Genomic DNA, 26,086 nt, shown 5'->3' with positions numbered 1-26,086 from the left:
AATTGGGGGAAATAAGTATTTGATCCTTGTAGCTCAAATCTGCTTTTATATCTACCGAAAAATATGTTACCTTGTGCAGGCTGCTAAGGATGCTACAGATGCAGTGTGCCAGTAAGTTGCTACCGTTAACTACCGCTACACACGCTAGTGTTTGCTTGCACTGACAATCCAACCAAAGGACTTGAAAATGCCGACGTCATCGTAGGCCTGCTGGATGGCCCTGGTGTCGTCAACGCGAAATCTGATTGGTCAATGCAGCAGTTTCATTAGTATTTATTTTTAAGCTACAAGGCCCGCACTGCTGGTTCTGAAGGCCTCAGGCAGATTCCTTTGACCCAGCACCTGACTGAAATATGATTGGATAAAAGCTCCAACATTAGCAACCATTACTGAACGCAGCATAGTGGAGCGCAACACAGAGAACAGCTATAAGATGAAGAGAATAGATTATTAGAAATAATTTTATACATTCTACTGAAAAACAATATTAAAAAGTTAGTCAGTGATTCTGATAGGGATTAGGCCAGCAGAGAAGGGCTTGCTGGCCCTGACGGTTCACCACTGATGAAGACATGATGAGGACTCAGACTCATGTGAAGACTCAGGCTCATGATGAAGACTCAGGCTCCTGATGATGACCTAGGCTCATGATGAAGACTCAAGCTCATGATACAATTTTTTTTGTCTAGAACATTCCGCTAGCCATCACAAATAAACATTGCGGTCAGATAGATCATAGTGCAGTTATGTTTCCATAAAACCATTCCATTAAATACACACCAGACAATCCAGCTATATCTAATTTGTCTCCATAAATCCTGGCCCAGCTCACCTCATTTGTCTCTTTGATTTATCCTGTATCATCTGTGTCTTTCTTTCAAATTCAGCGGGGATAGCTGTTGTTCCACCATGCTAGCTGGCTCTAGCGCAATCAGCTCCTCCCTGGTCGCCATGCAGTGGGAAACAGTGACGTGGATGCACAACAGGAGTAATTCAACCCCTAAAAAACACACACAATCTCTCTCTACACCCCTGTTTAGAGGGTGTGCCGCTTAAGAAGTTAATAATAGAAATGATAAGTAAAAGATGTTTATACATCTAGCAGGAACAGCTGCAACAGGCTGCATGAGCACTAAACATAAACCATGAAAAGCTCTTCTCTGATTGAAATTTGCACTGCTCCTTAGGCAGTCCACGGGATAGTGGGGATAGCCCAGCAACAATTCAGCTCTGTCATCATGTAGAAATGTACTGAAGACGTACCGGTGCAGCCAGGCCTTTTGTTGATGTAGGATGTGATTCTTATAATCCCGACCTTTTTCATTACTTTTCTTTCTTTGCCTTTTGTATCTTGTTATTTATGGCCTTGTTCATTCTTTGTATGTGATTTTGTTCCTTTCATCTGTTTGTTCCATACTCTAAACCACTTTGAGCTGAATTACAGATAAAATATATTGTTCATATTATTATTATTATTATTATTATTATTATTATTATTATTATTATTATTATTGTTTGATACCTACACAAAGGAACAGAAGGTCACAGGTTAGAGACAACAACTGTTGTCTTTATTGCTTCTCAGAGAGATCATGGTTCAAATAGGATTTTTTAAATAAGAGCAGGACACATGGTCGTCCTGTGGCACAGCTGCAGCCTTCTCCTGGGGCTCTGACCCATGGAGAATCATCTCCTCCTTTATCAATAAATAAGGTTTACATGCTGCACTATCATATTGAGCAGTGTGTATATGCTATTAGACTACTGTTTGAATATTTAAGACATGTTATCATTTCCATGATACACAACCTCTAATCTTAACAAATAATGAACACAACTTCAGACATCACTTCTTTTAACAGCTCAGGCTTCAGCTCTGCAGCTCCACAGCCAAAAGCCACATCATGTTTCTTTAAAGATTTAAGACCTCATGTTTAATTTTTCTTCATCCTGAGGGGCTTAACAATGCCTTGAAAGAATCAAATGAAATGCACCTCCCTCACTACTCTTTTGCATCTTTGAAACAAGTTGCAAGAAAGTTTTCTTCCAGGAATTCAGGGTGTATGTAAGAAATTGAGTGAGAAAATAGGGTTTAAGATTTTCTATATTTCAATATAGAATAGATAGATATATGTCTTCGGTTACCAATATAATACAAGGGAGATGCATTTGATTTAGTTTCTGTTGTTTACAACATTGAAAATTATGGTTTTAACATTTATACAGAATTATGGCTTTGATGAACGGATAAAGCACATATCTCACTTAGACCCACAGGTCCTATGAACAACAACATTCATGATTTTCAGATTATCATATAAAGTCATTTATCAAAATAACCATTCGGATTGTCTAGAGATGAAACTACAAATTGTAGATATCACAGATACATTTCAAAACATTTGCAGTTGGAAAATATATGAATATGAATAGGTTGGTCCGACTACAGAACTCATTCACAACTTTGAGGAAAAAGTAGACTAGTGAGCCATATTTTTCTTAAGAAATAAGTACAACCTTATTTATTATAAAGCGTATATATTAAAAGCTCATTAGGTAGCTAACTGAACCTTGTTAACTGCCAGTTTTTTATGTAGGTCAGCTTGATCATAAAGGTGCATCCAAGCACTCAAACTGTGTCACAAAAATGTCATCACTCCTGTTCTTTAATAAATAGTAAGGGTAGATAGCCAGGGTCATTAGAGGCCTGAACGTTCCTGCTAGGAGGCTCCACTCACTCTTAATTGACCATGTGGTTGATGGTTGGCTGTAGAGTCAGTATTGACCATAGCATGCAGTCTGTGTTAGGACGGTCAGCAACAGAACCCATTTTGCTTGTCCGATGGTGTTATGGGGCCCCTCAGTTTCAACAGTTGTCCTTCGGTCACCAATCAGGTGTTGCCCTTTACCCCATTCAGTGCCACTGTCAACTAGAGCAAAAATATATGACCTAGCACAGGTAATCAAAGCCTGGTGGATATATAAACCAGAGATGTTTAGTTTGTTAGAGAAGATTCTGATGTAATACATTTGACCAGTCAGCAAAATCCAGGTGATCTTAACAAATGTGTTAACCTTGTGTAGAGCCATAGGGAAGTTAGGATTTAAAATGGACCTAATTGGGCTGCTCTATTTATGTTAGCCTGATATTTATCATACCATTTGTGATTCATTTTAAATGGATTAGCCCCACGCATTCTAGTAATTGTTCTTAATTGGAACATGCAAAGCAACAGATCACATTTAAATGATTTCCCATTTGCACAACAACAACAACAACAACAACAACAACAGTGTAATGTTCCTCTGGTTGTCATATAGGAGAAATGAGGACATGTCCACAATGTGCTAAAATCAGACTGTCCCTCATGTGAGGGGTATGATCTGCTAGGTGTGTTTGTGTGTTGAGTATATGTTAAAGGGGGGGTTTTCCTCACACACACACACACACACACACAGACACACAGACACACAGACACACAGACACACACACACACACACACACACACACACACACACACACACACACACACACACACACACACACACACACACACACACACACACACACACACACACACACACACACACACAAACTTGTTATTATTTTTATTTTATTTTATTATTATAGTAATAATAATACAACGAATAATAATCATAATATTTTGATGTATTTTCATTGTTACAGATAACATTTTTTTCAATCTCAGTTGATAATTGTTTGCACCCTGTAGTTGGCTGGTTCAATGTTAATACAACCAAACCTTAAGCACTTTCATGTTTTATTTTAGACCATTTTTCAAAATGTGTTTCTTGTGTGAAGAAAAAATTAGACAGAAGAAAAAAAATTGAATAGCTGAATGTGTTAATTACCATTTCCTCTACAAATCCCTTTCCTACCCTTTAAAAAAAGAAAATGTTATGGGCTGTTTTAGCCTTTTTGATTTTGTTCTTTCACGATTGTAAAACATCCCTTGCAGCGTGTGGAGTGCAGGGAACATTGTGAGTCCGTCAGCTTGAGCTCCAGCAGAGAGTGGTCGTGGTGATCATATTTCACAGAGGAGCGGCAGGAGGAGAATAAATGGCTGCACAGGGAGCCGCTCATGTAAGTAAATGCTTTTATTTCACAAGATATCACATAATAGTACTTTTTACTACATGTATTTGACTGCTTTGCAGTTATTTTATATTTTATGACTGTACATAAAAAATGATGGGAATCCTTTACAGTATGAAAAATGCAAAAATGCACCCTATAATTAGACAGATAATAGTAAAAATGTCAATGATTTTCTTTTCTTTTTTTAAAATGAATTACCAAAAAATGCTTTTTATTGTGACCTTAGATGCATGTAAACTAAATGGCTGACAAAAATAATTGTTTATAAATTAAATTAATAATGCAGTTTAATTGCTCCTTTAAAAACATTGTAAAATAGCATTTAGATTGCTCTTTGATGGATAACCTAAAACTGAAAACACAGCGGACATGAACACTGTGAGGGGCTCACAAACCCCTCAGAATCATGTGAAGATTGATTCAATAACACAGGTCAGGATTTAAAGCACAAAACATTATACATATATAAATACTAAAATATGTGTTCCTTTAGGGAAAATATATGTGCTTTCGTATTAAAAGATAAGGGAAAACAGATATAAAGACATGACAAAATAAAATAATTAAGATAAATAAAATACTTACGTCTCCTCTTTCCAATCCAGTCAATTACCAACCATTTTCATTTAGAGAGCACTGGAGTTGCTCATTGCTGTTTGACATCACTACAATGTGTGTTAGCGTCATGCAGGATGTGGAGCCTTGCAGTGCACAGTTGCCGAGTGTTGGTTGCTTCATGTTGCTGCGAGCAGCTGAGGTAATGCCTGATGTCCACGTGCCACAGAGAGGCCGAGCGGGTTGCCATCTGGGATTGGTAAGAGAGCACAGACATTCTGATCTTCCTTGATTATATGTGGCAGCCTCTGACCTGAACTGAAGACCCCCTCCTGACATGGAGGATTGACGATTATTGATGCAGAAACCTTTGCTAACTCAAATTGAAGGCTGTGCTCTCTGTAGCTGGATAACTGTTTTTACCTTATGCTGAGCCAGTTTCATTTTGGGATAAAAAATGTTGTGCGGTATGCTTTTTATGCTATTTATCTTTCTGATGCTGCCTTTAATTCCATATTTACTCCAGGGTCTGTGGAAACTGGAGCTCCCTCTTTGATTGAGTGAATCACCTGCTGTTGAAATGATAAACACTGAGCAGGAATTTACATTAGGCCCCCAGTGGAAAAGGGCACTGTGCTGATGGCTTTGTCTGAACAAAGGAGTAATAAAATCTCTTTTGTATACACGACATATTTCATCAAGGATATCTGCACTTCTTCACTCCAACTCCTTAAAAGCCATTTCATTCATCTTCATATAGAACTGGAATTGTGATGACTTTTAAACAGTTCAGATGTAAGCATACTGTACTCCTGCAGTATCTTAAAAGTGAGAATTGTTGCCCATTTTTTCATAATTGAGAACACTAATGCTGTTCAGGAAATCAAACAGGCACGATTAAATGCCTTCAAATAAACAATGAATGACTGAAGTATAAGGTCAGCTAAGACTAGGCCCTTGGGAGCGTGGAGGCAGTGGGACAGGGGAGTGAAGTTACCGGTTTTCCCTCTGTCAAAAACTTCTTCCTGATGCCAAAGTGGCTTTGCATGTTCAAAAACTTAAAAAAGGGTAGAATCATCAGTTATTTAAAACATATTGTAAATAGAGGTAGATTATTGATTTGTTATAGTTTGAGATGGGAGCCTACAACAACTGAATGTTTGCTTGGACCACAGTGCATACAGCCAGATGCCTTTCCTCTTCTACCTGTGTGTTTCAGCTCATAGCGGCTCAGTTTACCAGGAGGAATTTCTCCAAGTTTATTTTGCTATTTGAGTTGGCCAAAAGCCACTTGACTGCTGTAGAATCACACACAGAATGAAAGCGTTGCAAGGTCTAGGGTGAAAATAATTGTTGGAGCCTTTCCTGCACAGCTTAATACTCCTTTAGGGATGCTGATTGTGTTGGTTGTTTAAAAACACGCTAACCTTTTGAAAACACTTCTGTTCAAAGCAACGCCCAGAGTGGGACATGTTGGCTTGCTAGCATCAGACTGGAAAGAAATCTAGCATTCATCAACGAGCTAGCCACTGGCCACTTACTGGTAAGACAGGAGAGTTTCTCAATAATGGATTGTTACCGTTGTTTTTACTAAGTGTAGTTAAATTATTTCATTTCAATTTGTAATCCCTCGAAGAGGAACAAGGGATGGTTGCAGCCTTAAAAGGGTTTGTAAGTTTGGTTCAGTGGAATTCTCTTGGCCTTCCCTAACTGTTTCCAACAAGGTCCATTACAAATGTTAATCACACCGACTGCTAACTGTAGCCCCGGTTAGTGCCTCATACACAAAACAGCATTATGATTAGCGTGCCTGATAGATCCTAGAAGCAATAATGCCCTACATCAACAAGATGTCTTCCTCTGTAGTGGCAGTACACAGCCTGAGGCTGCAGATAACTTCCCTGTATTGAGAGCTGTACCGTATAGACAGTGAAGATAAAGTGGTACTATAATGTATGTTGTTCCTCGATTGAAAGTGAACTAAATCTCAGAGGGAGTAGGACTGTGGTATATTACACTACCTGCATGACATTAAGTGGTCCTAGCCTCAGGGTCTTACATAGACAGCTATGGATGACGGTTTCATATCCTTTGCTGAAAAAAGTAATGAGATTACTGTAACATGTCCAACATATTTAGCAGAACATCTTCTCAGCACTGTTCAAATGGAAAAGTCATTTGTTGATATTGGTCCAGATGGAGGATTTAGATCCAGCATTTGGCTACATTTAGGTGTAGTTATTCAGCAGGTTCCCGTGCTCAAAGCAGCAAAGACATTTAAATCCACACTTGCTGTCACTTTAAGTGCACTTGAGGTCTCATTTATTGTAAAGCACTTACATAAAAGTATGTGTGAATTATCCATGTTAAGTGTAGTTTTGCATTTATCATGATGGCACATATGTGCAGTATGGAGCCCTGCAGAGCAAAGAGAGCTTCTTCCTCTGAAGACATTAGTGTGCCACATTAGAGAGCGCTCTCATCCTGAAGAGATGCTATGATATGATCAATTGCTAATTTGCCTACTTTATAACCAGTTGTACTTTGGGATTATTCTTCTTTGTTTTTGATCACTTTATGTAGACCACCAAAAGCAAGTGGAGCATGCAGGAAGAGGCTCCACCTCAGAGGACATTGCACAATACTCCGAGTTCCTCCGCCACTTAGTCTGCAAAGTATTTCAGATCTTGTGTTTCAATTGTTAACATAGATTTAATAAACTGCAAATGTACTTACAAAGAGCAGATTACAGTTGAATTAGGATTAATTCATATATTTATGATATCACTGACTATTCCTTTCAAATAACATCTCCCTGATCCATTCACAACTTCACGTTTCAACTTTGTAGTATTTAATGTAGTAAACAAAAATGGCACAGCAAACATTGTAAACACGATCACAAACGTGTTGCGAACCTGCAGACTTCTAGCAATTTTAATCTTACTGCATGGTTTAAAAACTATGGATTTGGCAATTTGCTTTGAAGCTCTGTACACCACTGTCCATGCTTGTATACAACAAAATGTCATCCTTGAAACATAACCCTCCCATTGTTTACACAAATCAGTATTTACAAAACTCTAGAAAAATGTTTTAGATCTATTTAATTTTAAGGGGTTATTACTAAAGACTTCTGGTGTGATTAAGGCCAGGGAGACCTATTCTGCATTGTAGTCCCCAGGAAAGAAATATTCTGTGCGAATCTGAAAGGCCTGTGAAAAGATAGGTGAGAGGGACAGACAGCGCGGGGGAGTTCTTCCCTTTAGTGAGAGAACATATGGATTTGGGTCTGCTAAATGTCAACATGAGTAAGTCATGTATCACTTTGTTTCCATGATTTCTGCACAATTAAATCATTAAATGTCATTAAGGGACCTGTGTAATAGCCCCTCTGGTGCTGGTGGAGGCCTGGACAGGAATCCAGCTCCGCGATGGCTGCTACAACTATGCTAGAATTTACTTGTTAATCTGTAGGTTATTACAACAGCACATCTATATGAAGCTGCATTAAAGCCACACACTCCCTCATTGTGGTCTTTGCCCAGAACTGAGTGAAAGTCTGAACTCTGTACAATCACCGGGGAATTATGAAGTTTTACTTTATATGTTGTGACGGCAGGAAAAGGAGGAAAAAAGAGTTTTAAGGCTCTGCATCAACTTTGGCAAAACGCTTGCTCGCTGAGAGCCAGGTCAACATCTTGGAAAATGAAATAGTCATTATGAGTGGAAACACTTGTATTTAGATCATTACTTCACACAGTAATTATTACATATGGAGCGTCATGAGTCATTGCAAAAAGATTAGTTTGCTAATCTCCAGGAAACAAAAGACCTCGAGGACACCGAGCGTGCAGGAAAACATCCAGAATTATTATCAGATAATGTTTATGTTTGCTGTTGTGAACACTGTGTAACTGAAACCTGGTTTTTTTTGTATTCAAAACACAGGGTTGGAAAGGGGCCTTCACTTTGACTGTGCCAACCTCTGAGGAACATTCACTTTTGACATTAAAGACTCTAACTGGAAGCATTTCACTCATACCTCTCTAACAAATAGATGAGTAAAAACTCAAGCTGCCACTTTTTTAATGACATCCTATTAAGAATCAAGGAATTGTGTTCCTTGAAAAGGCAACCCAGTATAACCTTAAAAATAGCCATGAAAAATACTTTGTGTACTTTCCTTTGGGGTAACAAATTGCCATATCATGTGTTTCAATTACCTCCTCAGTTTGGCCAGCCAATACATCTTCCCAATGCAACAGTTGAGAGCTATGAATTATGGCCATATTTCAGTCTAAAAGAAACAAACCACTAATTGCAACGTGGCCTCTCAGTAATTTCAACAGAGAGCCCAGATTGGCACTCTAGCATTGGGGAAATCATTTACTGCTGCTCCTGCTTTATTTTGGTTTCGAATAACAGACACTACTAATTTGGTGTGGGCCTGACCCCCCCCCCCCCCCCCCCCAATATGCCCTGTGGGAGAAACTCCAATCAGCCCACATCTCTACCAACTTTTTTTCAACATCTTTTTAACCCCCCCCCCCCCCCCCCCCCCAACTACCAGTGAACTCAAGTCTGCCATTCTCAAATGTTTCTGCTAATTCCCATTTCCTTTATAATCACACGCTTTCATGTGAGTGGCTGTCCGGGGCCGATGGGGAGGGGAGTGGTAATTACTCTGGGGTCCCAGGCATTAACCCGACCAGGTGTCACTGGATGGCCTGTTTACCTCAGTGATTAATGAATGGCCTGCTAGTCTCTGGCTACCCCCACCCACTGCTCTTTAATTCTGCATGGAGCGTGCCACTGAATCAATTTGCTGACCACTGACAGGTCTGTACCAAAATATTTTTTGTATAAATTACAATAAAATATTTGTTACAGCCGTCATGCAGTGGCAGAGTAAAAGCTCTTAAGCAGCTTCAGGTTCAGGATCTAGAGCTCAGCAACGTATAAGCCTCTACCTGGCCTGCATTAAGAGATTAACTTTTCATCAGTGTACAATAGACCAGCCCAAAGCTCATCTGGTGACTCTATTGAGACGGTAAATATGTTTTAGCATCTCGTAGGCTGCCGCCCGCAGAGCTGTGATGAAAAGGGTGTGAAAGCAGAACTGTGTCATCCCCTCATGTCTGTCAAAGAGGATATGGAGGGAGAGGAGCAGCAGGCTTTGTGTACACAGGTGATTACCTAATCAGCATGTCCTCTCAAAGAGGGGCCAACGAGGGTTCACGTCACTCAGCCGCCACAACTGAACCTCCCGAAGTCAAATACAGTCTCATTGCTATGATACTGACACAATAACATATGGGACATAAGGAGAGCTCGTTTCCACAAATGTGAATCGTTCTCTATAGTGGTGGAAACAACAAATTAGACTACTTTCACTTGCATTACTGTGATAGATTGTCAGCGTACCTACCCATTTTTCATTCTACAGGTTTTAAAATGTATTTTACCATATTAGGCTTTGGGTGAAGGTTTAGTTTTAAAGGAAAAGGAAACAATACTGCTTACTGTAGACTATTAAACTGAAGGTAAAAACATCTTTCATACAGACATTGTATGTATAATGTATATTTCCATCTGGAGAAACACACTGCAGCTTCAGAAAGGATGCAGATAAAGAAACACAAATGTTGCAAAACACATGAAGAAACATCTTCAGCAGCTCTTCAACACATGTAGCATTTAGAAAACATTCAGCAGCTTGAGGAAACATGAGCAGCGTTTACTAAAAGTCCAGCTTTATGATCCTGAACGTCACCCAGCGTTCCGGTCCCAGCTGTGTGCGTCTCTCTTTAGTGTCCCCTGGGCTCCAGCTGTGTGCGTCTCTCTTTAGTGTCCCCTGGTCTCTGTTGTGTTTGGAGCTTCTTGCAGCGTTTTGAATTTGCAGCGTTTGGTTTCTGCAGCTTTTAGTAAACGCCGCTCATGTTTCCTCAAGTTACTGAATGTTTTCTAAATGCTGCATGTGTTGAAGAATTGCTGCTGGAGATGTTTCTTCATGTGTATTGGAACATTTGTGTCTTGTATTTGCATCGTTTTCAAAAGTGCAGCGCCTTTCTCCTATGTTGGTGTTTTGGGCCGTCGCGTTTTGCATCGCGTTTTCCATTGCCGGCCAATTTAGAAAGGAATAAAATAACACAAACAGCGCAAACAAAAAGGGATCTCTTTAAAATGTGCAATGAGGTTAAATACTAATTTAGCATCAGTAGCAGGTAATGCCAGATAGCATCATCTGAATCAGAGTCAGAATCCCTTTATTCGTCCCACAGAAATTTTGGACATTTTCATTTGTTACAGCAAAAAGAGCCAAAGACAGCTTAATATTACACCCAAAATACAGAAGACACAAAAATAGAAACCGTTCTGAGGTATAGCAGCCAGGTAAATATTGCACAGTTATTAACTAAACTGTATATTTAGTTACAATGTGCAATATACATATTGCACATTATATCGCACATGGTGTGGGGTGTTATAGTCTGTGTTGTTATATCAGCTGTTGCTATACTTTTATTTTTGTGTATTTTGCAATTGTGTGATTCTTGTATACATATTTGTTTTAGTATCTTGGTGTAACATTAAGCTGTCTTTTGCTGTAATAATGCAAATTTCCCCTCTGTGGGACTATTAAAGGGATTCTGATTCTGATTCATGTTAGCTCTGTTAGCTGTTAGCTATTAGCAACATTAGTGAAAACTGTGTTTAGGAGATGTAGGCATTTTCTGTTTTGTTTTGTCAATGAATGAATATTGATACACATTTCAGAATAATAGTTTATGACATTAAATGTATTATATGGTAACCTTTTTGTACGTCAGTATATACATATATTTTTACTTTTTCTGATTTTTTTGTAAGATGGATACTTCAATTTATTAATTCACAACAATCCTTACATTCTTCTGTGAGCAGAAAGTAGTTTCAGAAAAACCTCTTCCAGTCTATTCATCCATGTTGTCACTTCACACTTCAAACCTTAGGAGGCACATTCAAATGAGTCATTGAGCCGTGATAATAAAATGATCCTTTTGCCTCTAATCACTGCATGTCACGACAACACACATTCCTACTTGTGTATTCAGGCTCAACTGGCGTGCCATGACATCAGCCAACAGTGAACATTAAGACAGGCCATTAACGGAGCTGCTGAGTTACAGGCTGCTGCTGTTATCAGCCCTCAGCTCCTAATGGATTACATTTTGATTGTGTCAGCCAACACTCGAGCGGCCTTCTACAGGGTTTTGGTAGCTTTACCATACACTTCCAGCAGCTGCTTTTTCCCCCCTATCTGTCAAAACAACATCGTTGTGTCAGGCAGATGTGGGTGTTAGGATGTAGAAGTGGGTGGTAAACTGTTGTGACTAGCCCATCAGGCTAGGCAGGACCTCTTAGCAACCAAACCAATGGCCTATTTTTTTCTTCTTTTCTTTTTTGGCATGGAAAAGGAATCGAGCTGTCATTTAGGAATGCTACAATATCTATGTTAACAGCACAGGTGTACTGGTGTACCGCTCACATGAATTAATACAGTGTTAATGAAAAGAAAACATTTCAGAATTACTCAGCGCTCATAATAATGTTTTTACACCTGCGGTTTTCTCTGCTGTTTGCACTTGTATTCAGTTAATGCTGTGTTTCGCAGGACGCAAGGAATTAGGCCCACCATTGTGAAATATGGCTTTAAGTTTCTGACGACTGCCAAGCACAGCATTGCAATTACAAAAGGACCACCGTTGTGATTAGAATTGAAGACAAACATATTGTTTCAGACAAAAAGCATGCATCATATCTGTGTGGTCTTGTATTATTGTGTTTTATAAACTGTAGCTTGATATTTATTCCATTACCTAACTGCCTGTGTGATGAACAGAATATACTGTAGAAACAGAACTAAACATTGCAGTGTCTCAAAGTTATACTGAATACATATAAGATCATCAGTGGTAAAAGTACAGAGGTATATTGGCAAAATTCACTTAAAGTATTGAGAATAAAAGCACTCATTGTAATGAGGATCTTAGGGTTGAATTATGTAGATATTATAGCAATGTATTATTGATTTGAAAAAAAAAACATTTTCTCATTAATGTCTCCTATTTTCATTTCCACAACCTTTTGGTGGTTTTACTTGAAAGGATGAAATGTCTCACAACAAAAAAAGTGAACTTCCTCTGAATCCAGTAGGACAGGAGAAGGGGGTAGGAATATATTATTATATACAATAGGCTAACGCTATGTTTGTTAACACATATTGCCAAATGCCAAGCAATGATGACACATCATCATCATACCAACAAATGTGTGGAGAATTTAGATCAGCACAAATCATGGATAAATGTAAAATGATAATGAGCGATACATTAGCATGTGACTATCTGTGTACTGAGAAGACACGAGGCAGCTGGGCAATTCTTATACAATGTCGGGCCTCATCCATCAGAGGCTTCCTTTGTAGGTATAGGTAGTTTGTCAGGAGGTCAGCGGTGAACGTCTGGTGTACACCTCCCTCTCTTTGCTCCAGACTGAAGGCGGGGGGGGTCATGGTATTGACCGGGGCCTTGGATGGCAGCCCTTGACCTGCGCCTCCATTTAAAAGCTGTAAAGGAAGCTCTGCTACAATCTAATGTTTTCCACGAGGTGCGGGACACCTGCACTCTGTCAAAGTGTTTAGATTGTGAGCTGCAGCTAATAGGCCAGCTGGGCCTCGCTTTCATTAGATCCAACTACGCTTACAATAACAGAGGAGAAGGCAACACAGAAACACATTACATGTCACCTTATTTATGCATTTGATGACAAGAGTACAGCTCACAATCCAACTTGGACATTAGCTGGTTAAATTGATGCAAAGCACTTACGGAGCTCATCCACCCATCTAGTGTCGAGTGCGAAGATGCTTGTCTGGTGTAAATATTAGGTTTTAGGAACATTTTTAACCTGTCAAAACAAAACCCTGCAATGGCTTTTAACATCCTTAATCTTTGGATGATTTTTCAAAACAGATTGTTGACTCACTCCGCCTAACATCTGTTCCAACAGCCCCCTTCACAATGTTCTCAGAGTGCTGCGCTGAACAGCACAACCTGACAGGATTTCAGATTATGCTATTTTCGTAATTTTAAAAAGTCAAAGCAATGGAAATTATAAACATTTCTGGATGTATGAAAGTCATAAATGCAGCTCCTGTTATTTGCTCAAAAAGTTGACCTGATAACAGTCATTTGGGAAACGTATACTTAAGTTTGAAAAAGCTTCAGAGTGATCATATTCTTAGAGTAATATATTCATGTCTCAGATTATTAATAAATCTAGTAAAATGGAGTTTGTAGGCCACATGTGTAAAGTCTATCCCAATTTGTTTGCTTCGATTTTACTGAAGATATCGTATGATTGAAAGTTATTTACAATGGCTAAAGTTTTGAGAAAGCATTAGTCCAACAGGAGGGAATGAACAATACATTGTGCTTGTTTATGTGTAATGGAGTTGAATTGCTACATTTTAGAAATACCATATATTTGGCTGTATAGAAAAATATTTATGACATTAAATCAAAAAGGATATATTTAGCTGTAAAAATTGAACCTGAAGTGTGAATTCCTTTGTGTGAATGATACATTATTTTTATGAAGTAAAGTAGTTCAGACATTTACACATTAAAGTCTAATCTAACAAAAAATAATTACTTGATGTCTGTTGAAGTAGTTTAGATAAGTCTCTTAATTGATTTTACGATTGTATAGGTCTGAATGTAAAATGTAAAAATATCAACATCATAACAGGATGTTTTGAAGAAAAAACGAAGAGACAGACAGAGAGTAGCTAGCGCTGTGTGACGGAGCAGCCTTTGGCAAGGTTAGCCAAGCACCCATCTGGCAGTGTGCATATCAACTGGCACATAGCTCAACAGTGATGCAGTTTGAGAAATGTTAAACACAGCTTATGAAAAGATAACACAAACCAAAGAGTCAGTCCGGGCAGAGTTGTGTCCCTGTGCAGTGTGGGCTGAGCGCCACCGCTGCTCTGGATCCTCTGGAGCTGCTGGATTAAGGTCTGGGTAAAGTAAATCCCTGTCAGATAGAGGCTCAGTGTTTATAACATACCATTAACATTTTGATCAGTATGTTTAATAGAGCCAGCTCCTTAATGCACACTGTCCTGGGCTTTAATAGGATGCACTGGCATATCTGCCTCTGCCCCCCCAGTGTGTTAACAAGTCATGAATTTAGGCAACGTACTCAGACAGACAGAAGACACGGTGTGGCTCGCTGACATGTTCTTGGCGGCTGCAGTGTAATTTGGTCAGTGGGTTTAGGTGGGGGATGGGCATTATTGAGACTGTAACGAAGTCACACTTGAATAATAAATATGGCTTGTGTGGCTTTGGAGCAAAATACAGTTTTTCATTTGAAAGTGTCACTCTTTTGATATGCTTTGCTCTTTGGTGATGAAAATCAATAACTAAAAATGTTTCTGTTCAGGATTACCGAAAAATGTAGGCTACTCTGCACACACTGTCCCACAAGGCCATGCTAGTGTGATGAGTGATTTACTATCACACCTGTGCTTTTAGACTCTGTCAAATGTCTTTGTAGACACAGGAGTGATGTGTATGGACCCAGCTTTATTATTAATCAAAAGAGTTTGTCATGTTTGAACATCAGTGCACACAATGCAGATCTCCACCAGCTAATAATCAGACAACAATTCTGGACAGAAAGCATCCTTAACCCGAACAACAACAAGAGTCCCACCTACAGCAGCCGGTGGGCGGGGGGGGGGGGGGGATCTGTGATCTGCTGCCACTATAAACAGGGGCTCTTTGGGGTTAATAACTTCCTCTTATGCTTCCGTCATGTCATGCAGCCACTAGAGGGCAGAAATCAGAATCAGAAATGCTTTATTTGTCCCACAGCAGGTCGTTTGCAGCCTTAAAACACCAAAGGAAAAGTGCAAATGAGGGCAAAAGGACTTCAGTAGGCTGAGATATTACATTTAGACAAAATCACGCATGAAATCAAATCAAAAGTATACAACCATAGTTAAGATATGTAACAATAAAAATGTAGGTGAACATTTCAAAGTAAGTGAACTAGACAACATTAGGAACCTGTTGTTGTTTTGGATATTCTAAAACACGTGATGCTGTCGCTCTTCTTCAGAGGAAAATGTACTGATAAATAGATCATTCTGTCCAAGTCCTGTCCAACATGTTTTCCATGCGCATCCTTTACATTCATGTTAAGGAATCTCTTTCAATATCCATGGCTATACAACTGTGATTATAACTGTCACCTCTTGTTACTGTCTCCAAGGCCATCAGTGAATTACTTACAGTTCCTGTGCCAGGAGGTTCTGATTGTTTTTACTGAAATCACACAGGGCCTAAGAGGAAACTTCTCTGTGATTCCAGAGCCATGTGAGGCACATCTGGAGATTACTGCGCCTGTGTCTTCCAGTCCACTAACACCGAAGGCCTTCTGCTATTTTAATCCACACTGAATATTCCAACAGCCTGCAATCAAACTAAATGAGAAAGGATTGGACATACAACAGAAGGTTGTAAAAGAAAAAGCAATTGCCGGAAATTGCTGAGCATGATTATGCTGTGCATGTCTTGTTCAAATAAATATCCAGACAACATGTGTTCTGAGGTGCAGTGATTTCACTAGGACTTTATAATCCATTTAACGTCTAGAAACTGGTAGTTGTGGTTCTGGTTAGTTTTTTTTAACTCACAAAACAATGATTTTGGCTTTGTAAAAAGAATGCTCAACATTTAATAGATGAAACCAAATGAAAAGGGGTGCATGCAGTAATACAATGCTATATATATATATAGAGAGAGAGAGAGATATTCCCACAGATGTGCTGTGGGACAACATTTCCTATGTTTGTCCCACAGCAGGTCATTTACAGCATTACAACACATCTGTTTCTCTTACAACATATATATATGTTGTAAGAGAGACAGGGCTGATTTCCCCATTTAGCCGGTACAGACATGTTTAGGTTTATCAGCTACCTCTAAAAAAGAAGCAAAATATGAACACAGAACACATCCCCCATGAGGTATGGAGGGCATTGAAGTGTTGGAAAAAAGGAAATGTGTGTCCTGCAGAGAAAAAGAAAGGAAGGCCTGGATACATGCTTCTTATTTGTATCATGGGTAACTTAAGTCTTGACGTTGTCACCAGATATGGATGGCTGCCTTTTAAAAAGCAACGGAAAGTGGGATTTATTATCAAGTTGGATTTGAAAAGGGGAGGGGTTTTGTGCTGTAATTGCTTTCTAATGAGGGTTTCACTGAACTCCTGCCACATCTTTTTCATGTTTTTTATTTAGTCGTCTAGCAAAAGGCAGCCATTCTTGGGATGGGAAATATCCTGCAGGAATTTGATTTCTTCCAACAGCTGTCTTGCTTTATACAAGCATGAAGTCAGGGAATCGGCCATCTCAAATCAATCATCTGGCGGACGTTTCCTGCAAACTGTTCTCAGCACTGACGCATAATGGCGGACTGATGCGCTCTTGTTTATCTCTTCTAATGCCTCCCCCATTAGCTGATCCACTCACAGCACAGGAAATCACCTGACACCTGCAGGAGCAAACTCTAACACGACCCCATTATCTCTGAAATGCACTGCATTGTGAGGATGACGGATCAGTTTGCTACTATTACAATTCCCATTTCTCAATCTAGACTATGGACTGTATCTTTGAAAGAGAAATGTTGTTATTTACGAGTCAGAAGCCATGGTTATCAGTGAAATGTGTTGTTGTAGGGATGAACTCAAACAATCTGTATGACTAAAAAGAAAATTTGTTTTTCTGTCATTTTGGTGAACAGGCCATTTCAACCTTAACGCCATTAGAATATGCAGTGACAAGACTGCTGAACAAAAAATATATCCAGAAATTAAAAAAAACATGGATCAAAATGGTCACCATAATGATCATTGCAATGAAATGATTTACACTCTGAAATTACAAATAAAGGACAAATAGGATATGGTTTCTTGGTTGATTGTGGAGTTTGTATTTAAAGAGAACACTGAATGCTATGCATGCATCTCTCTAAAATCCCTTAAATTGACTGTAGAGTTGGTCATGATAGTAATCTGTAAATCTGGCAGCTTCATATGCTTCTTAAATATTAAAAGCTCAGTTCACCAATATTATAACAAAGTACCTTCTGGGATAACAGTTTATCTCTACACTCCAAAACACTGTTCCCTGGAATTCATTCCAAATAAACTGAACATTTTGAAGGACTAGATTGTTCTTTCCTAAAAACAGATTTAAAAATAGTTTGTGTTCAGATTTCAGCAGCACCATGAAACCAAAAAACAAAATACAATTCACATCAAGCACAAATGTGAAAATGTGAAATAATAGGATGAAGTGTTTTTTTAAATATTTGTAATGCTTGTTGATATGTGGATATAAGATAAGATAAGATTCAACTTTATTGTCATTGCACAGAGTACAAGTACTAGGACAACGAAATGCGGTCTCTGCATTTGACCCATCCTAGTGTTAGGAGCAGTGGGCTGCCATTATGTACGGCGCCCGGGGAGCAGTGTAGGTAACCAGTGTCTTGCTCAGGGACACCACGGTGGCACTTGGTCTTTCGGGGACTTGAACTGGTGACCTTCCAGTTCCCAGGCCAAGCCCCTATGGACTTTGCCACCACCGCCATATGCACTGACAAGATTGCTTTTTAAATGCCATTGTTACTGTACAATAACAATAAAGGAATGACATTCTATTCTATGCCACAAAGGCCCCTGAATGATTTAAATGTACCGAGTGTGGATGTTGAGAATCGGCAGATTCCAGTCCTCCTCCTGATGGTAAAGAATGTCGGAAATCATTGCTGACCAACACTTGGTCGTTAGAAGCCCAGGAGACAATTTGTGCACGTGCCTTTATATGGAGATATGGAACTCAGGAGAAGAGGCCTTCTTTGTTGCTGGGACTCAAAGCTCAGAGATAGTTTACATCAAGCATCATTAATGTGCCTATGATTTAACCTCTGGGGGGCAGCATGTAAAAAGGAGCAAGGTGTTTCTATGATTTGCAGGAATTTTAGAATCTGGCTACCATCATTTTTAAATAAAAAAGTGTTTGTAGGCTGTTACATTTAGACAAACGCCCAAATACTTTTCTTCCAGATTATTAGATTTCTTTTTCAATATTTTTATAAACGTATCTAAATGTTTTTACATATATTCAAGATATACATTGAACTTTGTAGCACATGATAATGTGTAGGTAACCGAAAATGGGAGCTTTTCAACAAACATTTACTTCACAATTCACAAAAATGCATGTGTGTGTGTGTGTGTGTGTGTGTGTGTGTGTGTGTGTGTGTGTGTGTGTGTGTGTGTGTGTGTGTGTGTGTGTGTGTGTGTGTGTGTGTGCAGGGCTGGTTCTGGAGGGGTAGCAACAGGAGCAATTGCACCCGGGCTGGGCTGGAGGGGGTCCCAAAAAACTAAAATAAAAACTAAGACTTCTCTCTGATCCTGCATCAAGTGTATGCTCCCGGGCCCAGAATAGCGCAGGACCGGCCGTGTGTGTGTGCGTGTGTGTGTGTGTGTGTGTGTGTGTGTGTGTGTGTGTGTGTGTGTGTGTGTGTGTGTGTGTGTGTGTGTTTTGGAATAGTGTGTATTCTTTGTATAATAACTGCAGGTATTCATATAAACCAGCTGTCTGACACATTGTTCACAGCTTAAAAGAGTTTTAAATACATTTTGGTGATGATAAATCTTTTTAGTGTTAATGTAAAAGCAATGAAAACATAACGGTCAAATTTGACCGGGTAGCTACACCAAAGTAAAGGGGAAGAAACGAACACGACAGGAAGTTTAACAAACACGCCACGTTAACCTAACGTTTTTCACAAGAAACACTCAATTCAGCATTAAATGTAATTTTAAAATCAACAGACGCACTTTGGCTGTAAAATACTACAACAGTCGAGTATATTATTACAAATTAGTGAGAGACTTCCCGCTGGTATGAAGAAGGAACAATAAAATAATTAAATGTCATATATATGTATTACACCAAAGCTAAAGCTAAGATCCGTCTATTACAGCGTCGGCGCTCTCCGCGAACGATATCCTCAGAGTGCTCATCAGCTTTACTGTTCTGTCAACTTTGTTACGATGCTTCGCTTTGTTCTGCTTCCTCCCGTTGTTTTGCTGTCAATGGACACTGCACGTGTCCCCATTGTACGACCAATGAAAGGAAGATCTAATTGCTCTAAATTGAGGCAGTCATTTATTATGTCTTTTGTTATCGTTTTCTTATTATTTCCTTGAATATTTCATCTTATTTTCAAGATCTTATCTTAAATGAATTGATCTTATTTGAGTTTTTATTGGATTATATTATTGTATTCCCCGTGTGTGAGGCGGACCGTGTCCCGCAGTGCGTGCGCCGCCTCCCTGCCTCCTCACACTTTGAAAATGTTTGTTCAGAAGGCACAGTTTAGTCCATTCCATTTGACCATATCTAGTGAAAAGGAAGAGAGGAAATCAAAGAGCAACGCATTGACCCACAATCATAAATGCGAGCTTTCTCTGGAGACGTGTCTCTGAGAATAAAACAAAAAGCTGTTTGTGTGCTCCTCATCCACCTCCTCAAACTCAATGTTGAAAGTACACTCAAATAAATGACAGTACAAATCACTGCAGTGCTTTGAGAGAAGCCTAGAAAATTACACAGCACTAAAACTGTAACTTTAAATGAAAATCCTAGGCATAGTTGGAATAAGACAAAGCAGTTGCATTAAGTAAAAGCCCAGCTGCTGCTTCAAATGTTTAAGTCAATGTTACCAAATCACCTGCAGCAGGAAATGAAATGATGTTAAAATAATGCAGGGGAACTTGTTCCACAGCTTTACTCACACCACACGATAAACAGTAGCATCAAGTATATTATTATTATTATTATTATTATTATTATTATTATTATTATTATTATTATTATTATTATTATTATTATTATTATTGTTGTTGTTGTTGTTATTATTTGTATTATTATTGTTAATATTATTTTTGTATGAATTCCATATTATAAAGCCATCAAACCACAATCCACTTTTTTATTTGGAATGTTTATTGAAACATTACTTACACGTGACATAACTCATGAGCCTGTATCATCATTAACATCATCTTTATCATCATCCTCATCATCAAATCACAAATTCACATGTACTGTACACTCTGCACTCAAAGCTTTTTATGAGCCTGAGTCCTTTATCATAAACGGAGCACATATCAGTCAGAATGTATTTAATAATTAAACATAGCATAGTTACACAAAGGGAATGCAAAACAGAGGAGTGCGAGTGATCCTCAGAATATAAAGAGGAGACCTACTGCAAAGCTTTGCGCTCCCTCCTCAGCAGCAGCAGTCCACCATGAGTCCACATGGTGGGCCTAGGCCAGAGAGGACAAGGCCCCTGCAGGGCCAGCAGCTAACAGCCCTGTTCCAGCCGCACGAACCGCAGCACGTCCTCTCCACGCAGGAGTGTGGCTCCATCCTAAAGAGCGTCCCACTCTAAGAGTCATTCTTCTTGAGGTTCCTCTGAGCCTGCCAGGGCTACACAGCGCTCCTGCTCAGAGAGCTGCTCGCTGCTCGGGATGGAATTCTTCTTTGGACGCCCTTTGGGTTTAGTGGGCGACTCCAGGCCTCCGCCCTGCAACACCTGCGGGTTAAACGGGCGAAACTCTCTGTTCACTAAACTCAAACAAAAGACATACACATTTCATATAACCTCCTAAAATAGTGGGGTATTGCTTCACATGGGCCTTCACTCACGGAGTTGCCACTATTATTTCATCATCATAATCATCATAATTATTATCATCCTCATCCTCCTCCTCATCATCATAATAAATAAAAAATAACTCACAATTTTTTTCCATTTCATCCTTCTGTTCTGGTACCATGTTTTCACTTGTAGCTGACTGAGGCCCAAAGACTCTGCCAGATCTATTCTGTGAGGAACAAAGACATTATTAAATGAACAATTCACATGAGATCCTTTTTTTATATATATGAATATCACATATATGTTTAAGACCAACACCATACATAATTGTAATTCTAGCAATGCTAAGAAGACTTTGAAACATATGTGGCAAGTAGTATTGTGTAATATTATATTGTATCAGGGGAGGACAACCCGGAACACATAAGTTAAGGGGACAGGCCCCTCACTTTTGTGTTCTTAAAACTACTTGTAGAAACAAACTGCCACTATGTCCACAAGCTACTAACTTTTTACTACTACTACTACTTTTTACTACTTTTCTACTAAATTTAAAATGTAATGTTATCCCCCTCAAATACTATACGGCCCTGCAAGAAGCGCACAGAGCAGCGTTCACACAGCCGGGCTGAAGGTCATTCAGTTTCTCAGTTTTCTCTCTTTGGTTAGTTTTGACTTAATAAAGACAAGAAGTGCTTGAACAAAATATTAAAACTTGCATGTTTGAACCCACAACGTCCGACAGACAGCCACTGTTTGTGGCGTTAAAATACACCAGTGAGAGCGCTGCGAATCGATCATTATAACATCAGCTAAGCAGCTATAAAATCCACGCAGGTTAATAACACATCACAACAACGAGGCTGCACAGCTTTGACCAGATGAAATCCTATGCAGTAAAACTGGTTAATACAAGTAGTCTCTAAACACAGCTGCCTGTGCATTAAATATTTTTCAGATGTTATTTTTTGCATACCTTTAAGCTACATGGTAAGTGTTAGATACTAGCCCTACAAATTATTTTTTCATCTTGACTCTTGCAGACCAGAGAAACTGGAGGGATTCAACTGAAAATAAAAAGGAAGGATGAAAATAATAGGTCAAGAGTTAAAGAGAGGGGAACAAGTAAAAGGAAAAGAGAGTATAGATACTCATAGTCTCAGAGCAGGAGAAAGCTAGGAGGAGATAAGACATACGTTTAGAAAAAGAGGAAATGAGTGTGAGGAAAAAAGATGAAGGGTCAGGTCAGTTTTATAGTTTTACTCCACTACATCTTGGTAAATATAACACTTTATGTTTTATATTTGAGTTTTACTATTCATATTTTTACTGTTAAAGAGCTGCAGAGTTTTGTTTTGAACACTGGCCTTGTTCCTTTTGTGCACGAAGAACACTTGTGTTGACATTATATAACAATACATAGTTATAGTATTATATAAATATAGATATAAAATTCCACGTACCGTCCGCCCTCACATGCCCTCACTTGCCACATTTTTGCCACCCCATGTAAAATGTTCTAGATCCTCCACTGTATTGGATGATAAACTTTGTCTGTGTACACACTGCAGACCCACCGATCAGGCGTGGACAGATACTTCTGCTTCTCGAAGCGTTTCTCCAGTCCCATGAGCTGCAGCTCGGTGAACACGGTGCGGCTGCGGCGGCCCTTCTTGGTCTTGCTGCCTCCTTCGACTCCGTGCTCCAGCTTCCCGCGGAGGTGCAGGTCAAGCGGCAAATGGTGAGATCCAGCGCCAAGCTGCAGGCCCGAGGCCGCGGACAGCAGCGGAGAGCCGAGCGGGCAGGACAGCGGGGACAGCGGGAACTTCAGAAGGCTCGCCTGGTCGGCCTTTAGCACTAACGGAGCGGCACACACACACACACACACACACACACACACACACACACACACACACACACACACACACACACACACACACACACACACACACACACACACACACCAAGGAGCCGCTGTTAAAAAATATAATTAAAACTCCATCCACTTCAGGTCACAGTTCAGACCGGTAAGGTCCAATATCCACTTATATCCAAAACGCATTTCTGATGAATAAACGTAAGCGTTATATTAGATTTTTGTATTTATTTGATGATTTGATATCAACAAATTAACAATATAATAATAATAATAATAATAATAATAATAATAATAATAATAATAATAATAATAATAATAATAACAATATTAATAATAATAATGAAACACTGCACGTTAAAATGAACCGAGGTCAAAAACTCAGCAGAATAAAGCGTGGTCTGTTTAACTTAATTTTCAACATTAATGATATATACATGTATATATATATATATATATGTATGTGTGTACTGCGACTTCGTTATTGTTCTGAAAACAAATGCATGGTGACTTTTCATCTACTCTTATATGTGCAGTAATTTCCTTTAACGAAAACATTTACTGGAGTGTTTCAAATTATAGTTCAGAGTAGATTCTTAAAATGAATCATGCATGTAACGAAAGTTAAATTATTTCCCCTTCAATTATGTCCAATAGCAAAATAAACTTCGGTTTATTGTATGCAATAACACATCTTTTACGTATGCTATTTTGACATGATTTTCTGATATGAATAATGAAAAGGCATTATTTTATTATGTAAGATGTGCTACATTAAATATTTCCCTCAAATCAACGCACTCTCTTCACAGCACCTCTCTTACCTAGTTGGTTATGGAAAGGCCGGGCGGAGAGCAGAGCCTGTACACCGAATTTAAGCAGCTCCCCGGCCGGCGCCGACGCTTTGTGCTCTGGATGTTCAGTCAGGATCTCCTCTATCATGAAACTCCTGTAGCGATGAGTTCTGTGGTCAGGGTGACCTTCCAGAGGATAATAATGCAGCCCTATGTCCAATGGATGCTGCATAATATGACTGTGGTCACCTTAATAGATACCAAGCGAAAATTCAACGATTGTCTACTTCAGAGGCCCGAGCCCGCTGTCATGCTCCCTATGTAATGCCTCTATAGTCCAGAGATCCCCGCTGTTATTTTCAGCTCAAGCGAAAAAAAGAAAATCAATTACAGGCAGCCACTTCTGTGCGCGTTGATGCGTCCTGTGCGAGTTTTTCTGCAGTACTTCTGGACAGAATTGGTTTCTTCTCGAAAAAAAATTCCGCGACCCCGGCGCTGTGAATGCCCTGAGAGCCGCTCCGCGCATCAGTTTGGCAGTGAGGAGAGGAACCAGCTCTGGCCTTAAGAGTGTGCTCATGGCTCCACCTCCCAGGTTCTGTTGCTCCGCTCTACAACAAGTTACATGCAAAGCTGCACGCGCCCTGCATTCATTTACATGCAAAAGGGAGGAAAACAAAGAGGGACATTTTAAATACCCTGCAGGTGACAGGTGAGTTTTAAGCCAATTTGATGGAGATGATGATAACACGAAACAAGGTTTAGATACTGACAATACAAACAATCTTTTCAGGTCATAAATTATTTAAATTAATGTAAGTATTATTATCTGTAGTGATTATATTATTTGTATTCTTTCTTGTGATGATGTACAAAGTAATTTAAAGGTATCAGTTGCTTTGAGGCCAAAGCAGCTGAAGCAGCTCAAGCCAGAGCTCTTACGAGATTTGTTCCTTTGCGGTTATTTGGCTAAACAGTTTCTCATCAGCTTCAAACTTCTTGAATGTTTTGAAGTTAGTGGTTTACACAAATAAATGTTTCTTTTCCTTTCAAATATGACACATATTAGTATCAAGATACCAGAAACTGCTGGGTGCAATAACCTGTTGAAACACATCCCATGTACACAGTGGATGCATACTGAACAGGTTTATTATTACCCAATATAAGCAGAATGTACTGTATGTAACTGTCTGCGCAATAAAAGCCCACTACCGTCAAACTGTGCGCACTACCGTCAAACTGTGTTGATTGTGATATGTATATATATATATATATTTTTGTATATCCCTTTTTACCCCCCCCCCCCCCTTTTTTTTAAAAATATATTTCTACGCTCTTATCTTTTTATGTTATATCTTCTTGTTTATATTTGCACTGTGGGACCGCCAGAAACAGTATTTCAATTTTCTGTATGTATAACACATGTGGAAACTTTGACAATAAAGTGGACTTTGACTTTTGACTTTGACTAAACGTTCTAAATGGAAGGCATACAGAAATGTTCCTATAACATGCACATCTTCCATAATAATGTGTAATGATGTAATGAAGGCTGCATTTCAGGACAAATAATGACCCTGTTCAGTTTTCATTTGTCAAGTTTTCCAAATTATATTAAAAATAGGCAAATAGCCTACTATAAACTTTGTAATAGCTTGTACAATTAGAGGATCATAGACCACATTTCGCTTGAACATATCTTCCTCTGGTGGCCACTCTCCAGAATACAGGGAGAATTCTAGAGGACGTTTATCACCACTCCTCTATATTAATAACATCGTAGTGTGCACTATGTACATTTGAGATGTTTAACCCAAGTAGTTTTTCCTGTTATTGTTATTATTTATTTATGTATTTATTTGTGTAATCATACTTTTAAATTAATTTACATTTGCGTATTGTTGTTTTTGTATTGATGTTTGAGCTTTACCGGGCATAT

The 26,086-nt window shown here is 39.1% G+C and overlaps 1 protein-coding gene across 2 annotated transcripts; it reads right to left on the bottom strand.

Annotated features, from left to right (window-relative positions):
* Nucleotides 1–20,795: 20,795 nt before the first annotated feature.
* On the bottom strand, nt 20,796–24,669 carry barx1 (BARX homeobox 1). 2 transcript variants are annotated; one of them, XM_063911460.1, is made up of 4 exons: nt 24,178–24,669; nt 23,055–23,334; nt 21,619–21,703; nt 20,796–21,411 (listed from the first exon to the last, which is right to left on the bottom strand). In XM_063911460.1, the coding sequence occupies exons 1-4, from the start codon at nt 24,377–24,379 to the stop codon at nt 21,271–21,273; spliced, it is 708 nt and encodes a 235-aa protein (XP_063767530.1). In that variant the 5' UTR covers nt 24,380–24,669; the 3' UTR covers nt 20,796–21,270. The 2 variants fall into 2 exon arrangements, with proteins under 2 accessions (XP_063767530.1, XP_063767531.1); XM_063911461.1 differs by having other exon boundaries at nt 21,350–21,411; nt 21,619–21,698.
* Between the last annotated feature and the right edge of the window lie 1,417 nt (nt 24,670–26,086).

This window comes from Eleginops maclovinus, chromosome 20, assembly GCF_036324505.1.
Source record: "Eleginops maclovinus isolate JMC-PN-2008 ecotype Puerto Natales chromosome 20, JC_Emac_rtc_rv5, whole genome shotgun sequence".
Classification (NCBI taxonomy): domain Eukaryota; kingdom Metazoa; phylum Chordata; class Actinopteri; order Perciformes; family Eleginopidae; genus Eleginops; species Eleginops maclovinus.
Note: the sequence above shows the minus strand (reverse complement) of the source record. Positions and strands in the feature narration are given on the sequence as shown.

Bases quoted from the DNA above. Each gene is read 5' to 3' on its own strand.
- barx1 (XM_063911460.1), bottom strand. From the start codon at position 24,379: ATGCAGCATCCATTGGACATAGGGCTGCATTATTATCCTCTGGAAGGT. The intron at 23,335-24,177 runs GTAAGAGAGGTG...CCGCTCCGTTAG, and splicing joins GCCTTTCCATAACCAACTAG to TGCTAAAGGCCGACCAGGCG. The intron at 21,704-23,054 runs GTGGGTCTGCAG...TGTTCCTCACAG, and splicing joins TATCTGTCCACGCCTGATCG to AATAGATCTGGCAGAGTCTT.